The sequence below is a fragment of the Pholis gunnellus genome (assembly GCF_910591455.1).
Source record: "Pholis gunnellus genome assembly, chromosome: 3".
NCBI classification, from domain to species: Eukaryota; Metazoa; Chordata; class Actinopteri; order Perciformes; family Pholidae; genus Pholis; species Pholis gunnellus.
The window spans coordinates 7,339,499-7,359,274 of NC_136529.1; the positions used below are offsets into that span (position 1 = coordinate 7,339,499).

Sequence of the window (19,776 nt, forward strand, 5' to 3'; positions counted from 1 at the left end):
CTTCCTCCACTACAAGGACTACACACTAAAATATGAAGTATAAGAACATTATTGTTTCACAAAGCCCTCTTTGGTAATGAACATAATATCTCTCAACTTAAACGGCACTGAAATTAAGTTAGTTTTATCTTATCTTCAAATCAAATCTTCAAATGTGGTCACATGGCATGAGTCTGAAGGTGCATACAGTAATACTGGCATACGGTGTGTGTGTGTGTGTGTGTGTGTGTGTGTGTGTGTGTGTGTGTGTGTGTGTGTGTGTGTGTGTGTGTGTGTGTGTGTGTGTGTGTGTGTGTGTGTGTGTGTGTGTGTGAGCGTGCGTGTGTGTGTGTGTGTGATGTCAATGTTAATGCAGGTGGAAAGCACAGAGGCAATTATTTGAATGGGGCTTGTGTAGACATCGTGTGACAGGGTAACTGAGGACAAATATTGACTTTTGCTTCAGCGAGGGTTCTCCAAAGCTCCCATCATATCTGAGATCTGTCATCGCACTTGAGTCAATAGGTATGTTTTGTTAATGATGGATAACTGCCCATCATTTCTGCAAAGACAAACAGACCTTTAGCTCGAGGCTTTCGAGAGCAAAGTGAAGGAATGAAACACAGGTGTCAGAGAAGGACGGTGGGAAGCGAACCATAAATTACTGAACATCCTTTGTTTGTTTGTAGCAATAATGTGGAGAACCACTGTAGTGCTTTTTAATCATTTTTTTTGTAACTACAGTGAGTGTGTGCAGAGAAAATGAACACGTGTCGGTAAAACAACAAAAGTTAAAGATAAAAAGCGTTTTTTATCAGTCTGTACTTTTTCCTATTCAGGATCACAGGTGATTTAAAATACTAACTTAAGTAAAATGTTTAGTGAAGAACTGGTTTCTGGAAGACACGGGGAAATGCTTGAGGCAAACTTTATTGTTTAATTTAATAATCTCTTCCGCTTATCTTTTTCTGTCAACACGGAAACTAACCTTTCCATACTGTCCCCCCCAGCAATGCACAGCAAGCAACTCTCACCAAATACACCTATGACTACACAGCAGTGATATTACAGTTCACTTCCTCAAAATCAGCAATTTCAAATCAAATATTAAAAGATGACTCTCGCATTGATTCAACCAGTATAACGTAAAAACGGTACAGTGAGCCTGACGGGTCAAGAGGAGACAGGAAGCAGCCGAGTGTTGTCATACGCCATCTGGTTGATGGAGTTCCTTCTGCCTCAGAAGTATCAGCGTGATTAGATTGCAGATGTTATTTGTCTGGGTGGGGAGCACTGCGGGCATCGTAAACGATGACCAACGTGTGCCAAACTTTTTAGTGAGGAGATAGCGCCGAACGTCAAGAACAGTGGGAGATCATATACTCAACTAAAAGCTGGGATACATTGATGCAGTTAAATAAGGCTGCATTAAAAACTAAATTCCTCATTCAAGCTGTTCTAGCAGAAAAGGTGCAGAAGAATTAGCGTCAAAATGTATCAAAAGTAGAAGTATGAAGTTTAAAAACGGGCCCCGTTCGAAATAATCTGGACTAATTAACAGCATGTTTATGTTGTAACTGGTCCAGGTTGCCAAGTTTTATAATTGTATATACTCATCAGTAGCAAAATATAGCCTCTATAGCAAGGCAAAATATGTTATGAGACCATGACAAGTTATGTCTGTAAAATCTTTATCTCCAAAGGTAAATATTCACGACAGCTGTTGGGTAATCATAGTTTATTAAAATGCAGATCCGTCTTAAACGTAGCAGAGTGGTCGTATAAAGTTGCATAAGAGAGAAATACTGAACTTAAGTCATTAAAGCACCTCGGACGCTTTATTTCTGTTTAAAGTTGAGCTGATCCATATCTATATGTAATAAAATTGGATTAAATGACACAACCAGCTCTGCAGTTTGCCTTATCTCGTGTTTGTATCTTCTGTTAACTCATTGCTTATTAAAATAACTGAAAGCAGCTGTTTTATTGTGAAAAAGCTATGATAAACCAACTGTATACTTCCTGTCCAGCACCACACTGCAGACAGACACAGTTGGTAACTAGCTGGTGAACATTGTGCAGCATTTAGCCGCTAAAGTGCCAGATATTCATACCAGGTGTTGGTGGAGACCAAAACAGAGCTAAAAGCAGAGTGAATATTAAGCTGCATGAGCATGCATGTGTGTGTTCATGCATTAGAGACTATCTATCTAGATTGTGTGTCTCTCTGCCTTGGAAAAGTTAGTCCTATTGCAAAATGCAACATGGTGAATATATTTGAGAATGGTTGTTTCACTCACAAATGGCTGATTGCATTCAAAATATTAAAGCAATGTGAAAGCAACTTGTCTAGACTATCAGGGGCACAGAGATAATATCCATTCACCAGTTTATTATGTTTGAATAAAAGCACAATCAATTATATTTTGCATGCTCAATAATCCTGAAACCAGATTCATACTTTTTGTGTGAAGTTTTTCCTAATTCCTGCTGCAAAAATGTTGGTAATGTTCTTCTGATTGTTTTGTAACTCAAACTCAAATGCCACTTTCATATCCTATTTATTTGATGGGATTGGACTATTATTATTATTTATTTCCCAAAGTAGCCTACGGTCAAAAAGGAAGGTCGTCTCTGCTGCTCTTGCAGTAATTACAAACTGTTGGGTGTCTTCATGCAATGTACTGAAATTAAGAGGTGTAGACGTTTGAGGTTTGAGGCTTGAGGCTTCCTTGACATGGATCCAAACCTTATCAGAAACCTGTTTCCAAATAAAGTGTGAAGCTTTTGAACGCCTTGTTTTACCAGTTTCTGTTCCAATCCAGGAACAAAGTAATGAGCCTTAATATAGTCCAAAGGGGTATAATTTGTGCAAGCTGCTTCCTATGTGAGCACGGTTCACCTGCAGAGACAGTTAAAACTTTATTATGCGTCTTTTCACCCCGAGGCAGGAGGTGTCCCTCCCTTCTCTTCATCAAGTGTCGGTGAATACAGATGCTGTATGTTGGGTGCTGTGCGCTTGGAAACGACTATTGTTCTCTGAAATAGACTTCTGTGTTTGGGGATTTTCTTCTGTTGGTAAAAGCTCTACCTTCGACTCCTGAGATTCTTATTTTCATTATTTTGGCCGTTTCGTGCAGGATGCCGTCAGAAGTGAAGTCTCCAGGTTACCTTAGCTCGTTGGTCGAATGGGCAGCAGTGGTATCGTTGCTTGTGGCACTGTGATTGGCTGTCTGACAACACAATAGTAGTGTTTGTGTTTGTCTGTTTGTCTATTCCTGCGCTCAACAGTATGACACCAACTTACAACTATCTACTGCTTCAGTCCTTTTTCTGGGGACATGCAAAGATGCATCCGGTAAAAGTTCGACCACGTTTTATGGAGACAGAATAAATAAATACACACTCCAATGTAAGCTGAGAAACTAACAGGATGTGATCCTGATTTGAAACTGTAGCTTTCAAAGTTCAAACAGCAAAGGTGACAGAGTTTCTAGATTTGCATTTAGGAAGTTGTTTCTATATCTCTCGATCCAGTTACGTCACACTGTATAAATGATTTAGCACTGTTAAACAAACAGGTGAGTGCCTGAACATTTTTCAATGGCAGAGTGAAGACCGTGAAGAAAACATGAAATGAACATACATGTATAGGAGCTAAAGAGAGGGCGGAAAAGTTTCCATCTTAATACTTCTTTTTACATTGTTTGGTCCTGGCTTGATAGCACATAAATGCCAGAAAACTAATACTTGTTCAATTTGTTTATCCCTTTAAAAAAAAAGCAGCTATAATCAATATTTTTCCATTAACAGTGTACCACATGACATGATTATGAAAATAATGATTTAGCAAAGATTCATCCCCTGACCCTGCACTTCCCCGTGACTTTATGGAGCTTTTTTTAGCGTCCTTCAGCTCATTGTTTTGGATCACTCTCACCGCTCTCATCAGCGTTGTTCACGTTGGACATGCACATTGACATAATCATGTATGGGTAGCAGGTATGGCGGATGTTTTGATTAGTGAAACACGTCAAAATTGATGGGGGAAGGAATTATCCGCTGTTGCAAATCCCAGCTTTTCTTCAAATTTGTTGAAACAGGTTCCTGTTGTGTGAGGGCCTTAACCTTTAAGACAAACTCTGGTAACGTTTCAATGTTTTTCTTTTGGTGCATCCTGCTACATACATACTAATATTTGGATTTTTACACAATAATATTTGTTATTTACATCTTTCTATATGTTCTTTCTTTGACACTTTCTTATGCGTGTCTGTATTTTTTTAAGCAAGGTGCTTATTGTTCCGTATTTGTGGTAAAGTTTTGCGTCCAAAAGCACATGCTGGCAGACACACACACACGCACACACACACACACACACACTCACACATACACACATTTTAAATGCTTCAGTTGAATCCAGCATTCACATCAACAAACACATGTTGTGACACATGCGGGTAGAGAAAACCCGGCCTCTACCACTAAAACTGTTGGAGTTGACATGGAACAAAAGACTGTCCAGCTCTTCTTCTGGTTTGCCTGCCGATCATTCAGCTTGTTGTATAGAATATGTATATTCTAGCTCACTGATATTTGCGACTTTATGGGCCGGTATTTGATAAGCTTATCACTATCATAAAAACTGCACACACTTCCACCGCTGCATGTCACATCTGTGCCTTCTATTACATAACACGACATATCATTTGCGCTCACATCTGTTGTTTTGTTGCACATCTGCAGGACCAGGCACGCCTCTGCGGCGCTAACTGTTTTACATGCAGCACCGTGCTTTGGCAAGCTGCCCGGTTGTTGAAGTGGATCATCAGGAAGTGGATCTTAACTTAATCTCAAACTGTCCTTGAGACGAGCAACGTTAAAGTTGAACGCATCACTGTCAATAAACCTCTCTCTGTCTGTTTTCGAGAGGAAGACATGTAATAGGCCTCCATTAGGCCTACTCAAAATGTTGAAATGTTATTAGTTGTATCCATTACTCCTGTCATGTATTCTATCAGCAGCAGTTATGTATTTCTGAAACATGGCTGACATGATGCCACATGAAGGTGAAATCATTTTTACAAACTGACTCAGAACTATCGCCAAAAACAGTTGGAAGAGCTGTCATACCCAAAGTCAGAAACCACCCCTCACTTCATACACATATTCTGACAATGAGACTCTCATTCGCTCAACGAAGCTTATTTAACAAAGTCAATATAATATTGACTTTGCTAAAACAACTCGGGTCATTGACACCTGTTTACAGTAGGGACACCTGCACAAGCCTTACGTATTCCAAGGTATTTGACATCCAGCCTGTTGCTGTTCTTCACTTGTTGTCTTTGAGTAATGCGATTATTGTTCCAGAGCCACGGTAAAGGTCAAACACTTGTTGAAGAAACTGCCATGCAAATTCTATTTAAGGACTGGATGTAAGTAAAGCCAAAAGCAAACAGACATTTATTCTTCATAGAAATATGTCATTATTTAGTATGAAACAGTTTTAATTACAAGGCGATCAAAGTGTACCACATCCTAAACTACAGATTTGTGCGTGTAAGCCCGCCTCACTCAGTATGTATAAATTACACACACAAGCAGGGGTTCATGCACAAGCACAATTTCAGGTGTAATTGTCCAATAAAGGGAATTTGTCATCGCTCACAGTTTGGTTTGGCGTGTCTACAAACACTTTGCTGCTGAGAAGCCTTGATGCAGTTCGTGCACGCCCTCTCTGTATCTCACAATTAGTCCATTCAGACTGCGGGGCAAACGATATCAAACCCACAGCTCCTTAACTGGAAGTAATAGAAGAGAAAGTATGTCCTGGTACTGGAAAAGAGAAAGAAACTTTAGGATGGGCTGCTATCAAAAGACCATTTAGCGAATTACATGGTGAATTAAAAGCAAGATTAGAGGGGGAAGATTAGATGTGCAGTAGTCTTAAACTACTTTTATTGTTGTGGGTTACCACTGTTTTGCTAATGCCAAGGTGTTTTACAAACACCTGTTCTTTCTCTGCTTTTGACGGAGACACGTTCAAACTGGCATAAATTGCACAAAGGGCTCCTCTAAAAGAAGCAGTTCAAACAGAATTACGCAATACTCATGTGGCTAAGATACACTTAATTAAAGGCAAGTTTTCTTTGTCCGTATAAAAGTAAATATTTAAAGGTACTGTGCAGTGATAAAGATCTCAATATGTGCTTGTTTTTTGTTATTGTTAGTCATGAAATTACCCATGGAACTGAAATGCTGCTGGGAAACCACTGTAAATGAGGCATAATCTTATCATCCCATAGTCTCAAATGGAGTCACTTTATGATATAGCCTGTATGTAAGATGATGATAAAGCTGAATCTAAAAACAAGTTGTGACACCTTTTTAACAATCATCAAACTTCCTATATGAATTATTGCACAGACAATGATGTTTAATACAAAATATTCTGGTATAAGTGCAGGATGTAAGTCAACATGGATGAGAAGTACAGTTGTATGATGGTTATCAGCACTTGTAGGCCTATACAGGCCTTAATTTATGTCAATTAATGTCTAATTAACAAGGAGAAAGACGTAGTTTTTTGGCTGTTCAAACAGATAATTTTTCATGCAGGCAGCTCTTTGAACATTTTTTTAATTGATTAATTAAATTGATATTGATTTTCACAAGTTTTCACATAAATCGTAATAGCCATACTGTAATGTTTAAAGAGTATTATTTTACGTCATTGTTAACACTTTCATACTTAACATTAACTCAGGGTGTGTAAATACATATGTCACTTGGAGCGACAGAACAAACCATTCGTAAATTCTGAGCGCCACACTTTGACCGGCAGAGCGTCAAGCACAGTGAATGTGTGAAAGTTACTTGTTCGCCATACTGTTTGATAAAATGTTTAGCTAAGCTAACTGGGTTACATTTTCACTAACTCCTAACGTTAGCTATAGCCCAAGTTTTCTAACTTATTTTCATAGACATATTGTTTCAGTCCCATCATCCTCACCGGCATGTATTGTACATATTGATAGGATTATTTTTCCTTCTTCCATTTTAACGTAACCATTCATTAACTTTCTTAGAACAGCAACAGTCTCATTTTAGTGTACAGCGTCACATTGGATTTACGAATGCACCCTTGATATCAATTTACCACCGCTAGCTACCACTAGCTAGTAGCTACCAGTTAGCTAGCAAACATAACCACAGCATAGCTAATGCTAACCCCAGATGAATCTTAACATTAGTCAAGTTGACACTGAACTCAGCTGATAACATTTTGATGGTTAACATTAAACTGTCGAAAGAAATCAAAAATAATAGCAAGACATGTTGTGTGATAAATGTAAGCATATAGTCACAATGACTGATTAAATGATGATTAAACAGCTAGCCGCACATCAACTGCTACGCTAGTATCCATTACCACGGCTTAGCTCACGCTAACCTATCCCTTGACGATTCTTACCATTTGTCAAGATGACACTTAAGTGACACTGAAGTCAGCTGATAATAACTTTTCTACAAACAGAAACTGACGAAGTGAAAACTTGTATGTAAGTCATGTTGTTTTTGTGATAAATGTAAGCAAAAATTGCCACAATGACTACATTATACAGCTACCCGCAAGTCATCAGCCAGCGTAACCACAGCATAGCTGACGCTAGATGTTGATAATAAACATTAAACATTAAGCTTCCCTAGAAAGCAAAAACAAAAGTAAGTTGTGTTGTGTTGTAAGAAATGCAGAAATAGTCACAAATACAGGGTTACAGCTAGCCGCACAAAAGAAGCAGTAATGCATTTTTTGGTAAATAATACGTGTTGAGGGTGTGGTAGGGCAGCGGTGAAGTGGAGTAAGCTGCACAGTAGTTTGAGATATTTTCTATGGACTTGTGGTTTTTCCTTGTATTGGACATAAATTCAGACTGACTACAGAGACTAGGCATCTACTTACCTTTTAAGTCAACAGTAGGTAGGTATTTTGATAGCCTACCAACACATGCAAGCTATATACATTAACCTAAGTACAATTTTTGACTTTACATGTATTTGAATAATTACATGTTATGCTACTTTACTCTTAACATTTAAGAGGGGATTTTTTTACTGAGCTGAAATATTTTCTTTGAAGGTTTTAAATACAAAACTATGCTCATGACATATGCATTGTTAATAGAGCCAGGACCTGCAGGACTCTCTGCAAAGTGTTGTTACTGAGTGGTTTATCCTGGTGAAATAGAATAAATTGAAATTAGTTTAAAGTTGGCCATATAGCTCCTCTGGAAATCACACGAGGTCACCAAACTTAATCTAGCCTAATAAAAGTTATTCTACAAAAGTGCATCACAATACTGAGAAGAAGTCTTATCATGGAGATTAAATAAAAACACCTGTAGGCCCTAGTGTTCGCTTTAATTGTTCCTCCTGTCTATACTGGTTTTAAGACAGACTTGAAAATATGTAAATGTGTCTATCAAGTAAAGGGCTTTCACCATATTATGTGTTAATGTTTAATTTTAAAGCCAGTGGTCAAGTTTTCTAATAAAATATTAATAGCTTGTGAGCTTTTTTCAAATGTTGTCTGAGGCTAATCACCAGCCATTTATTTCTCGTAACTGCAGGTCACCTGAGAGTCTCCAGAAACCAGAAACCAGGAAATGTAGTCACATACAGTGAAGTATGAGAATATAAAAACTCAAAGTATCAATTCCACAATGTAAAGATGTCCCATTACATTGAATAAACGGTAAAGCTGCATTCAAAATCCTACTTAAAGGTGCAAGATACGAAATTGGGAGAATTTCGATTGCCTCTCAACGGCTCTCAACATGGATACACCTGAACCCGTGGCTCATAGCTCACGGTGCTAACAGCGCTAAACTTACAAACTACAGTAAACATGCTGACAGAGCCAACAGTGTTTACCCGTGTCAACCGTCATATGAGAGCAGTGCAGAGCGGCGGCTGAGAGCTAACCCATGGGGCACGCTCACATGCGCTAACATACACTAACATGCACTAACGTGCACTAAAAGCAAGTTGGCTCGGCTATGTCATCAAATCAAAGAAAAGCTCGAACAACAACCAACACAGAGGGAGAGAGTCATTCATTCTCTACTCAGGTTGACATTACTCCACTATTTGAATAGAAATACTCAAGTAGAGTACATCGACTTCAAATTTGATTTGGCCCATAGTACTTGGTATTAGAAAGCTTTTTGTTTTCATAGACATTTTTACTTTCAAAGTATATTCTTTAGTCTCTCATCATCTTGAATTGTCTGTCACCTAATGAGGTCAACTAGTAGTGTTTGAGAAAGTCTGAGTTTAATCTGCAAGACACATGGCACTTCAGACACACACACACACACACACACACACACACACACACACACACACACACACACACACACCTACACACACACACACACACACACACACACACACACACACACACACACACACACACACACACACACACACACACACACACACACACACACACAGAGTAAACACGACTGGCCTATAAATATAAATTGCAGTCAATGGAGCTGGAATTCCTTTGCACTCACTCACAGAGTCACTTGCCCTCACTTCTTTTCACTTTGTACACACCCCCAGCAGGTGCTTTCACTTGAAGTTTAGTTTGCAGTTGAGCTTTAGGCTGTGACTTTCAGTTTAAGCGTGATTCCACCAAAGAGCCTGGGAGAATCCGAGGCCTCGAGGCTGGTGGGCTCTGCTGACATTCACTGGGGTGGGGGCAAAAGATTGAAGGGCGCCCACTGCCATACAGCACCTCTGTGCTCAGGTAACACCCGGGCATCCTGTCTGAGCTGAGCGTCGGTCTGCAAACGGGATCAAAAGGCAGTCGTTCATCCTTCTACAGGACCAGAGCTGCACCGCATCTTCTCTCACCCAGTCAAGTCTCTGCCTCTGGCCATCAGAGCATCTTTGCCTCGGTAAGAAGACACTGCTTGACACAATCATCATTGTATCTTTCAGAGAGCACAAAGGGCAAATTCCATGCAATTTACCTGGAACAGGATTAAGAATATCTAGAGAGGTGACTCATTATTGTCTATGATTATTAATGTATGGTTGTTCACACTTAAATCTTTGTCAGTCAGTTAAAAATATTAAAAATAAAATGATTTATTGCCAGAATTTTGGAACTTTCTTATCGATAATGTAGACAATTGTCTTTAGCTTCAGCACACAGGATTACAAAAAACAAAAGACAATTGATGAGGACAGAAAAGCTGTTATCTCATTAATTTACCTCATCATTTCTGTTTAGTTTTCTCTGTGTTTGCTCTGTATATCTCTGTCATGCTTACTTGTTTTTCTTGTTTCTCTACATGTATAATTTGTGTCAAAATGTGGACAGATAAAAGGTGTCTGGCAGCGTTATTGTTGGTTTGATGCCCAAAAACGATGAGCTGATAAATGTGTCACTGCTGTCAAGGGGATTTTATTACGATTTTTATGAAAAGGTGGAAATTTAAAACATCCCCCAAGACAAGACTAATAATTGGACTGCTGTTTCTGAATGTGCAGGTGTCTGTTCCCCCTCTCGATCAGATCTTTAATGTCAAGCTGATCTGTATCATTACTCCACAGTATCCCTCTGGTTTAGGTTATTAAAAAACACAGATTTGGATCTTATTTATGGAGCATGTTAAGCTGCTCTGACTCAGTAATAGACTAAAGGAGGTTTTACTGTTGGACAACAAACACACCATAGAAGGCAAAAAAATGTAGTTTACAGCAGCATCCACCTTTTCTGAACCCGAACTTAGCCTCTGATAACTTTTTGTACCACAGTTATATATATAGTACACTTCAACACTATTATGTATTAGGAATCAGGATTGGGTTACAATCAATCAGAGAACAGTTCTAATGACATTTTAAATATGGAGATATTGGTGCACATTTTCTCTATATTCCTCGTTTTGCACTTGGCTGTTCACATTAAAAAATGATGGAAATAGCTGTGTCAAGAACCAAAAAGGGGAGCTTGAGAGAGAGAGGGTCAAACCCCGGCTCCTTCTCGGCTCTGCACGCCCAATCACGTTGTAAATGTTAGATCGTCGATTTCGGAAAGTTACAGAAATGGTCAAACACAGAAGGTTTTGGGAAGGAGACCATCTGACAAACACCTCTGATGAAGCATACTTTAGTATAGAGAAGATTCTGTCCAAATTTAGCAGAAATTTAAAGGAAACGTCCATCATGTCGACAAAAGAAAACGAACAAAAATGATGAAAACGTGATGGAGTACAGCATTTGTTGGTTTCATAAATTGGAGGAACGTGTACAGTCCCCTAATTGGTCCACACAGATGTGATTTTTGTCTCATCAGTGGACGTTAAAGTCACATTTTTCATGTACATCATATTTACGAAGTCACATTTTGCTTTTAATGTGACATTTTATAAGCGTCTCCACTGAGCTTTCAAAAAATTTACAAATAGAAAAAATGCACAAAGAAAAGAAATGGATAGAAGCTGACTTGTGTCAGTCTGCACTATCAGCCCTTAAGGTAGTTAAATCTACAACTGGGTTTTAAACGGCACCTTTTAAAGCAGCTGCCGATTATGCCAGATATTGTGTAACTTTTTTAAACTACTATTAAAACCATGCTCTTTCTGATCCTCCAGCTGCGTGAGCACATGCCTTAGGCCTCATGGTGAGTCCGTATCTTCACTATCTCTGCAAAAACAGGTGACAGGTTTAGCTCTCCATCCGTCCGTGCTACGCCTCCAAATCTCAAGGTCCAATCTCATCCAAGTGAAGTTTATCATCTGCATCACTAACTGTAAATCTATAAGCCCTCCGTCAAAATTCATTTTCACCAACAGTAAAGCTTTTGCACTGGTTCCTGATGCTGGCCCAATGCCAGTGCACCTGACTATCAGCAGCAATGAATCACCGGGCCGTGCACCAATATCCCCCATTGGCAGTTAATACAACCAACCTAAAAATAGAAAAAGTTAGTTATAAAATGAAAATTGAGTTTTAGAGATAAGGATTGGAGAGACAAATATTGTAAACATCCATAAAGATTAGAAAGGCCACAGAAAATCAGCCTTTATTTGCAATTCATCAAACAAGTAACAGGAGTTATTCATTGTAGTTTGTAAAGTTAACAGAGCACCTGCATGCTTTCTTCCCAGAAATAGTCATATTGCAATAGTGTTTTACCCTTGTTGTCGGGAACAATGACTTCCTTAGTCGATCCAAGTTTCCCATGAGAAACAATAACAAGGAAAAGAAAAAGTCTCCCTTTAACGCTCTCATGGCAAACAGTCACGCCTGGCTGTACACACTTTAACTTTAACACGGAGCTTTTCTTTTTCTTTTTTTTGTAATGAGCCGAGTAGCTAATAAACATTTTGGTTGCTATTAGATATATGATCTCAAATCTCACACATGACCTTTTCTTTTTTTCAGCTCGGATTGAATCATCCAGGTTAAACAGACTTTAGAAGAAAAGATTTTTGCTTGTTTTAATCATTACTCATTAACTTTCATCTAAACACTTCAGCCGACTCCTGTCACAAAACTGTTTCAGCAACAGTGATGAATGGGCTAACGGGTTCATTTCAGGCTTGATTAGTTGTATTGGTCTGCAACTTTTAACCACTTTCACAATGAGAGAGGGTTTGGAAGGCAGCACAAACTCTTTAACTCAATTGAAACAGTTGTTTCCTGTCTGGTTCCGCATCAAAACTCTTATTGGGGCTTGTGATTTTTTTCCCCCGTTGAAATATAACACAGAGGTCACACTTTGGTCAGTTTAGTTCCCATTTTTTGTAGAAAAAAAAAAAAGCATGATTCCAATAACACAGCTCCAATCATATAAAAAACAAGGTGATGATACCCCTCAAATAATCACCCTCTCCATGTTAAATGAGACCAAGCATGTGTTAGAAATATGGTTCCCAGGGTGGACGCCGGCATGGAGGGAGTCCTTTTCCGTCGGTGTCAAAGGGTGACTTTGCTGAGTAAATGGAGCAAGCTCTAATGCTCCCGAAATGAATATCAGCGATCTGACCAAACTCATTTAGAGATCAGTCAGGCTCTTAATCCCTCTCTGCAGGGGTGTGTGTTTGTGTCTTTTTATTGTGCTCCCTCTTCCTTTTGGAAGAAGGTAATATGGCTAAATTTGCTTTGCTAATGGGCTTAGCGCAAGCTGTTACAGAGCACAGTTGACGCGAAGCAGCCAGGCTGGGATACCAGTGGCTTTTAATCTGACTCCTGATGGAGTGAAAGGGAGTGTGGGTTATAGTTTACGAGGAATTTGGAGATAAAAGGAAGACTGGGTGAGGTTTTACAGTGGGGGGTTCAGGACCAAAGTCTGGAAGGGTAATCTTTTTTAGGGGCGGGGAAGATAACTTCATTTAACTTTTGGGGAAGTTTGGTAAATGTGTCGATAAGAAAAAAGAAAACAATCACCTGATAGGATTTTAAGGTACAATTAGTGAAAAAATGTGCAACAAAATGTGAAAAAATGTTCTCTTGATGATGGTACAGTGATCAAAATGTTCACCATTTCTTACTTCCGCACAGTAAATTTACATTCTCTTGCATCGGTAGAGCATTTTCTTGTATAATAAAGATTTAATGTCACCTGGACGACTTTCAAGCTCCCTCACAAATGATTTTGCGTGATGGGTGTTTATCATCTAGCCATCGTCTTTACGATACTTTTAATTTCATTGTTGTGTCTTGACAAATAAAGCCGTGACCCTCCTTGAACATGTGTTCTGTGGGAGCACACTTCCTTTACAGTGGCGTCAGCCACAACCACCGATAACCCGGTGTGTGACAGCAGTGGGCCTTCCCATGTGCCAGCTGTGGCAGGTACACATTATGGGTGCCATATGCGAGTTCGCCCTGAGATTACAACACTTGTGCTACAGCTGACGTCCATAAATGGACGCTTATGACGGCAATTTCCTGTTAAGAGGAAAGCCGTGGCAGCTATCGGTCGGGTCTTCATAAAACTTGATTGTTTTGAAACATGCGGTTTCAGTGGACACTCTTCTCCACATTATCTAACTTGATTAAAAACTCCAGCTGACAGTGGAGACAGAGAGGCTGCAGAGACGGCACCTTGAAAGCCGAGGCAGGCGGCGAAGCTGCTTCAGGTCTCAATACAAGTCACCTACCCCCAACGCATCAGCCATTCTGGGCCACTGACCCACAAATAAGAGACTCAGTCAAATCCATTTTGCCCCATGCCTGTCAGCGCTGTGTGTGTTTTAACTCTCTTGAGGGTCATTTCCCCAGTACCTCCATCAGGCTCAGGGTTCTTATAGAGCCTCGAGCAGCACGGCCTCAACTCACTTCTGCTCATAACACACTACGAAAAGGGGACTCTAGTCTGCAGCTGCTCGGATGGAGTTTATTACTAAAGTAAAACAGTTGCTGGTTTAGCAGCCAGAGAATTGCAGGAGAGGATCTGTCTGAGAAGGTAGTGTCTTTTTGACTTGAAGCATGAAATGAATATAATCGAAGCGACGATGAACTGCTTGAATGTTGTAAAGTTTTTCAGACATTTAAAACATATTCTCCTTTCAGCATTGCTGAAAGGATACTTTAAAAAGTTTGCACGGTTCTCAGTTCATGTGCAGGTTAGAAATATAGAGTTTAATGTGGCTTTTCTTGTCTCCAGGTACCAGTTATGTCAAATCCAGGGGGCAGTTTATCTGAAGGCACAGTGTATGGATCGCGGATTGCGATGACAGAGGACTCCCTCGCCCTCCTGGAGCGGAACAGAGGCTCTGCAGAACCCTGGGACCTTGGGGAGACCAAACCAAGCGGGGAAGCCCAGTGTGGCGTGCCGGGCCTCTACCTGTCCTGCTTCGACATGCTCCTCACCGAAGACGCCACCTGGCTGGTGAAAGTTTCAGAGGCCTCCCCGGCGCTGGCTGTGCCCATGACTCGCATGGAGCACGAGGACGAACCCGAGCAGTGCCCCGTCATCGATAGCCAGGAACAGGGACTCTCTCCTGGGCTGGAGGGGCAGGAGGAGGAGCGGTCTCTGGAGCAGGTGCAGAGCATGGTGGTGGGAGTAGTGCTGAAGGACATCGAAACAGCCTGCAAACTGCTCAATATCACCGCAGGTAGGCTGCCTTCCACCACACCCACTACTGTAATTTGTCATCTTCAAAAGCCCGTTATTTGCAAGTAAAGGGATATTGATTTAACCTGAGCTACTGGATTGTGCCAAGACAACATGACAGCTCTCCTAGATCATATTCGTACTGACGCAAAGCCATGTTTGCCTGCTCCAGGATCTGTTTAATCCTGACATTTGCATGAGTTCTCCTGGATTGTGACAGTGATGTTTCTCTCCTGCCAGTAAACAGTGTACACACTCTTAAGGGCGAGGTCTCCCTGCTGCTCGCAAAAAGCAAACAGAGGCAGCAGAATGTATTGTAAGGCTTCTGGCTGTCATAAAGCAGGCATCTGATCTACTGATTAGAATTGTGTTGGCATAAAAGTGTGATTACCTTGTGGTTTCAGTGAATGTATCGTGCGTAAATGTAAAGGATCATAAAACACACAAACTTACCTTGACTCAATATGACTTGGATGAACAACCTCACGCCGGGTTAGTTTTCTCACCGTTTTCCCACCGTGCTCTGTTTTCGTAGACCCCATAGATTGGAACATGGGGAACGTCCAGAAGTGGCTGCTGTGGACTGAACATCTGTACAGGTTGCCCCACGCAGGAAAGGCCTTCCAGGACCTGATAGGAAAGGACCTGTGTGCAATGAGCGAGGAGGAGTTTCGCCAGCGCTCGCCGCAGTGTGGCGACACGCTGCATGCACACCTGGACATATGGAAGTCAAGTGTGTGATATTTATTTAACATAAAATAACGTTTGGCTGTTTGAGTGTGTCTTTTTGCGTTTTATCTTTTTACTTAAATGTCTCTTCTCTCTCTCCAGCTGCCTGGATGAAAGAAAGGTGTTCAGTTGGAGAGACGAAAACTACCGGTAGGTTTGGTTTCCTCATACACTTGTCACTTAATGACAATAATAAACTGTACCAAATGAAACATGCATTGTGACTTTGCTTGGAATTGCGCAAAGTGAAATGATATGAACATTTACCACTAAACATTTACGTTAACTTACTTTTTAGTGAGTACAAGATTTGGACTGTCATGCAAATCAAGCTCCTGCTTTGTGAATCTCCTGCTTAGTCTGGAGACGACTTTGGGCCTCTGGCTATGTGTGATATTTTCTCTGACAATCCTCAGAGTCTGAATGTTGTTTTTGTGTCCTCTAGGCGGTGAGGATCTTTGGTCCGAGGCAGATTCGTCTTGTTCCGGTCAGCCCATTCATCTGTGGCAGTTCCTCAGAGAGCTCCTGCGTAAACCTCACAACTATGGACGCTGCATTCGCTGGCTCAATAAAGAAAAAGGTATTTTCATCTTTTTTTTGAAGGCTACAGTATTGGAAGTACTCTGAGGTTTCACGTTGGGAATTGTATTGCTTCATTTTAGTATCAGGATGCACGTTGGAATGAAGGGGAAAAATAAAGTGCCAATAAGCTCATAGATATCTATTATTATATCTATTTTACTTTAGTATTTCAACTTTTGTGCTTTCATCGCTTACACGATAACTGACACTTCATTTGCTTACACTTGTTGCATGACAACTGACACTTCAACTGTTTATGTTACTTTTCAACACATTTAAGTAATTGCTCATTCACCAAAAGTGAAAGTGTTTTCCAGACTCTCTCTTACGCTTTAACTGAGACATAAACTCCTAATAATATTTACACTTCACTTGATATTTAAAACAGATTCAGGGCTTCATTTAATTCCAACTCACAGTTCAACTGCTTTCAGAGCTTGTACTTCAACTGAAATAGCTTTCCCCCTCACAGACACTTCATCTGCTTTTACCGCTAACACTAACTGACACCTCAACTTCTTCATCTCGTACTCACAGTTCAATTGCTTTGATCTCTTACACTTTAACTGAGACCTGAACTCCTTTACATGCTTTCATGTGCTTTCATGTGCTTGATTTTAAACTGTAACCCTTATTCAACATCTCACAAGCAAAAATGTATATTCATACTTTAGGTTGAACTTTTCCACATTGTTTTAAATTGTTAAAATTAAGAAAAATATTTTAAATAAAATTGTCTGTAATGCTTCCTTCTTAATCAGGTCAGTTTAGACCTTAAAGAGACTTTATTCTCAATGAGACTATTGGTTTGAATAAAATAAAATTAGTGTGCACATAAGTGGAAGACATTTTTCTTTAAATTGTAAACACCGGCCGTTAAGTTCACTTTGTGGCGCATCGTTACGACCTCCGTATCTCTTGTGATTCCCACCAGGTATTTTCAAAATCGAAGACTCGGCTCACGTTGCGAGGCTGTGGGGGCTCAGAAAGAACCGACCTGCCATGAACTATGACAAGCTGAGCCGCTCCATACGTCAATACTACAAGAAGGGCATCATCCGCAAGCCTGACGTGTCTCAGAGACTGGTGTACCAGTTTGTTCACCCAGTGTGAGGCAGCTGCCTACTGGGAGGAGGAGGAGGAGGAGGAGGAGGAGGAGGAGGAGGAGATGGAAACCTACAAAACTAAAAGGACCCACTGTCTCACCATGCACTTGAACACCTGAGCTGGAGATGAAAAGGTGACAGTAAACGCGTGCGCCGACCATCCCCAATTGGTACACACTTCCACTGCCAGCACTGAAGCAACAGCTGCTGCTTGAGGGTTTATCTTTGGTGAGAGGAAGAGACAAAACTATGCGGCTGTTGGGGCTTTTTTCTACTGCAGAATAAAAACAACCACAAATTTAAAAAAAACAAAAACAGAAACTGCCTTTGCATGATCTGCCTGTTTATTTTTCCATAATGCGATTCTCAATTACCCTTCATGCATTACAGCAAACAGTTAGAACTGATTGCTCTTACGTACACGCTTCAGGAAAACGCCCACAGCTACATTTGCTTTGTCTTTTCGTTTCACTCAACTTGATCAATGTCTCTGTTTGAATTAGAGCCAGTTTTCCTGCCACGGTTGGTTTGGAACGTTTTGCTTCTTCTTGGGGTTTGGTCCTGGCTCTGCTATACACACACAAGCAGTCAGTCAGCTCCTGTAATCCATCAGCCATCTTTTCTCTCATCTGAAACGTACAGAGAGGGAGACTTTTGACAGTTTGCTGGATCCAAGAGTGAAAACCTGTTATCAAAGGATCTTCAACACCCGTAAATTGTTTTTTTTTAAGGTGTAGCTTGGTAAGGAGTGATGCATTTCATAAATACTGTTTCACTGCTGAGGAGCCCTGCTTTATATTGTATGCTGTAAACTTCTATGTATTGCTTTGTATTGCTGTATATTGCTTTTTATATTGTGGATGTTTTATTACGAAGACCCAAAATGTTCAGTAAAATAAAGTACAGTGAATGAACATGAAATAAATAATCATATAAATAAATACGAACAAAATGATACAACCGTGAAATTGTAAAGTCATTTAATGAAGGCTCTTAATTAAAATGGCTTTATGGTCAGTAGTGAAAGATCTTGACATTATAAAATTTTAAGTTTCTTATACTGCAGAAGGCGACTCCTCTGGTTGCAAAACAAAGTCTGATTGTATAGAAGTCTATGAGAAGATGACTCTACTTCTCTCTGATTTATTCCCTCAGTAAACATTGTAAACATGAGTTTATGGTCTCCATCTCTATTACAAGTCTTCTTCAATGCAGCATGATGCTCATTTAGTATATTATGGTCCATTTAGAGTCAAATAGACCATAAGGTATGCTTTTGAATACCTTGATTGATTGACAGGTCGCTGGTATTGCTTTGTCCAGTCTGGAAGTTGTCCTTGTTTTGCTCATCGATCTTTACCCCCTTTTAGTGTGTTTTCAGTGAGTGAAAGTTAACTGTAACATTTTGGTCGCATAAATATGTCTTATTCAGCGTTTAGTTCTTCTGAGCTCCGCCCTCTCATGTCGCTTCTGGTTGCAAAAAAACAAGATGGCGACGGCCAAAATGCCAAACTCAAGGCTTCAAAACCGTAATCCACAAACCAATTGGTGACTTCGTGGTGACCACATCCACTTCTTATGCGCATTCCTGATTGACAAACAAAGATGTGATTTAAAAGTAACATTATTTAACAAAATGCTAATTGGTGAAAAATACTGTTTTTGAAAGTATTTTGACAATGAACTGATTGAATGCAATAAAAAGGACCTGCAATACAGTATTTTTATTGGATTATTTCATAATTTCATAGTTGTGTCTTGTGTTTCACTGATTCATCACATTTTTTAAGCTTACTTTCAATTATTAACGTCTGGATATTGCCTTAATGTCTGCCTGAGGAAGGAAAGGATATTCAAGCTTCAAGCAAGACTTAATAAACTCTATATTTAAACTTAATATGCTTCTGTGTGGTGTCTCTAACTCATAAAGGGTTTATAGTGCATGTAAAGTGTGCTTTATAAAGCAGGCTAAGCAACTTTAAACAGTTATTAGGAGGCACTAATCAACATAACTTTTTTTTCATGTGTGCTGTTTTCTGATTCGGGTCTTTTGTTGACATTTTCTTCTAACTGTTTCTTTCATATCTGCCAAAGAAAGCTGGCCTTGGGCTATAATGAGCAGTTTAATCCTTTAGGCAAGAGTGTATTGTGGAAGGTATGCTTATCCCTGTATACAATGTAAAGGTTTTAATTCTCACAGGAGGAAACATGTGTCTAAGATTTAAGTCTTAAGGT

General features: G+C 39.9%; 1 protein-coding gene across 1 annotated transcript; it reads left to right on the top strand.

Moving 5' to 3' along the window:
- The first annotated feature begins 9,565 nt into the window (after positions 1-9,565).
- Positions 9,566-19,421, top strand: spdef (SAM pointed domain containing ets transcription factor). The gene is made up of 6 exons (XM_079156654.1): positions 9,566-9,950; positions 14,675-15,125; positions 15,660-15,857; positions 15,956-16,003; positions 16,299-16,433; positions 17,370-19,421. The coding sequence occupies exons 2-6, from the start codon at positions 14,684-14,686 to the stop codon at positions 17,546-17,548; spliced, it is 1,002 nt and encodes a 333-aa protein (XP_079012780.1). The 5' UTR covers positions 9,566-9,950; positions 14,675-14,683; the 3' UTR covers positions 17,549-19,421.
- The last annotated feature ends 355 nt before the right edge of the window (positions 19,422-19,776 follow it).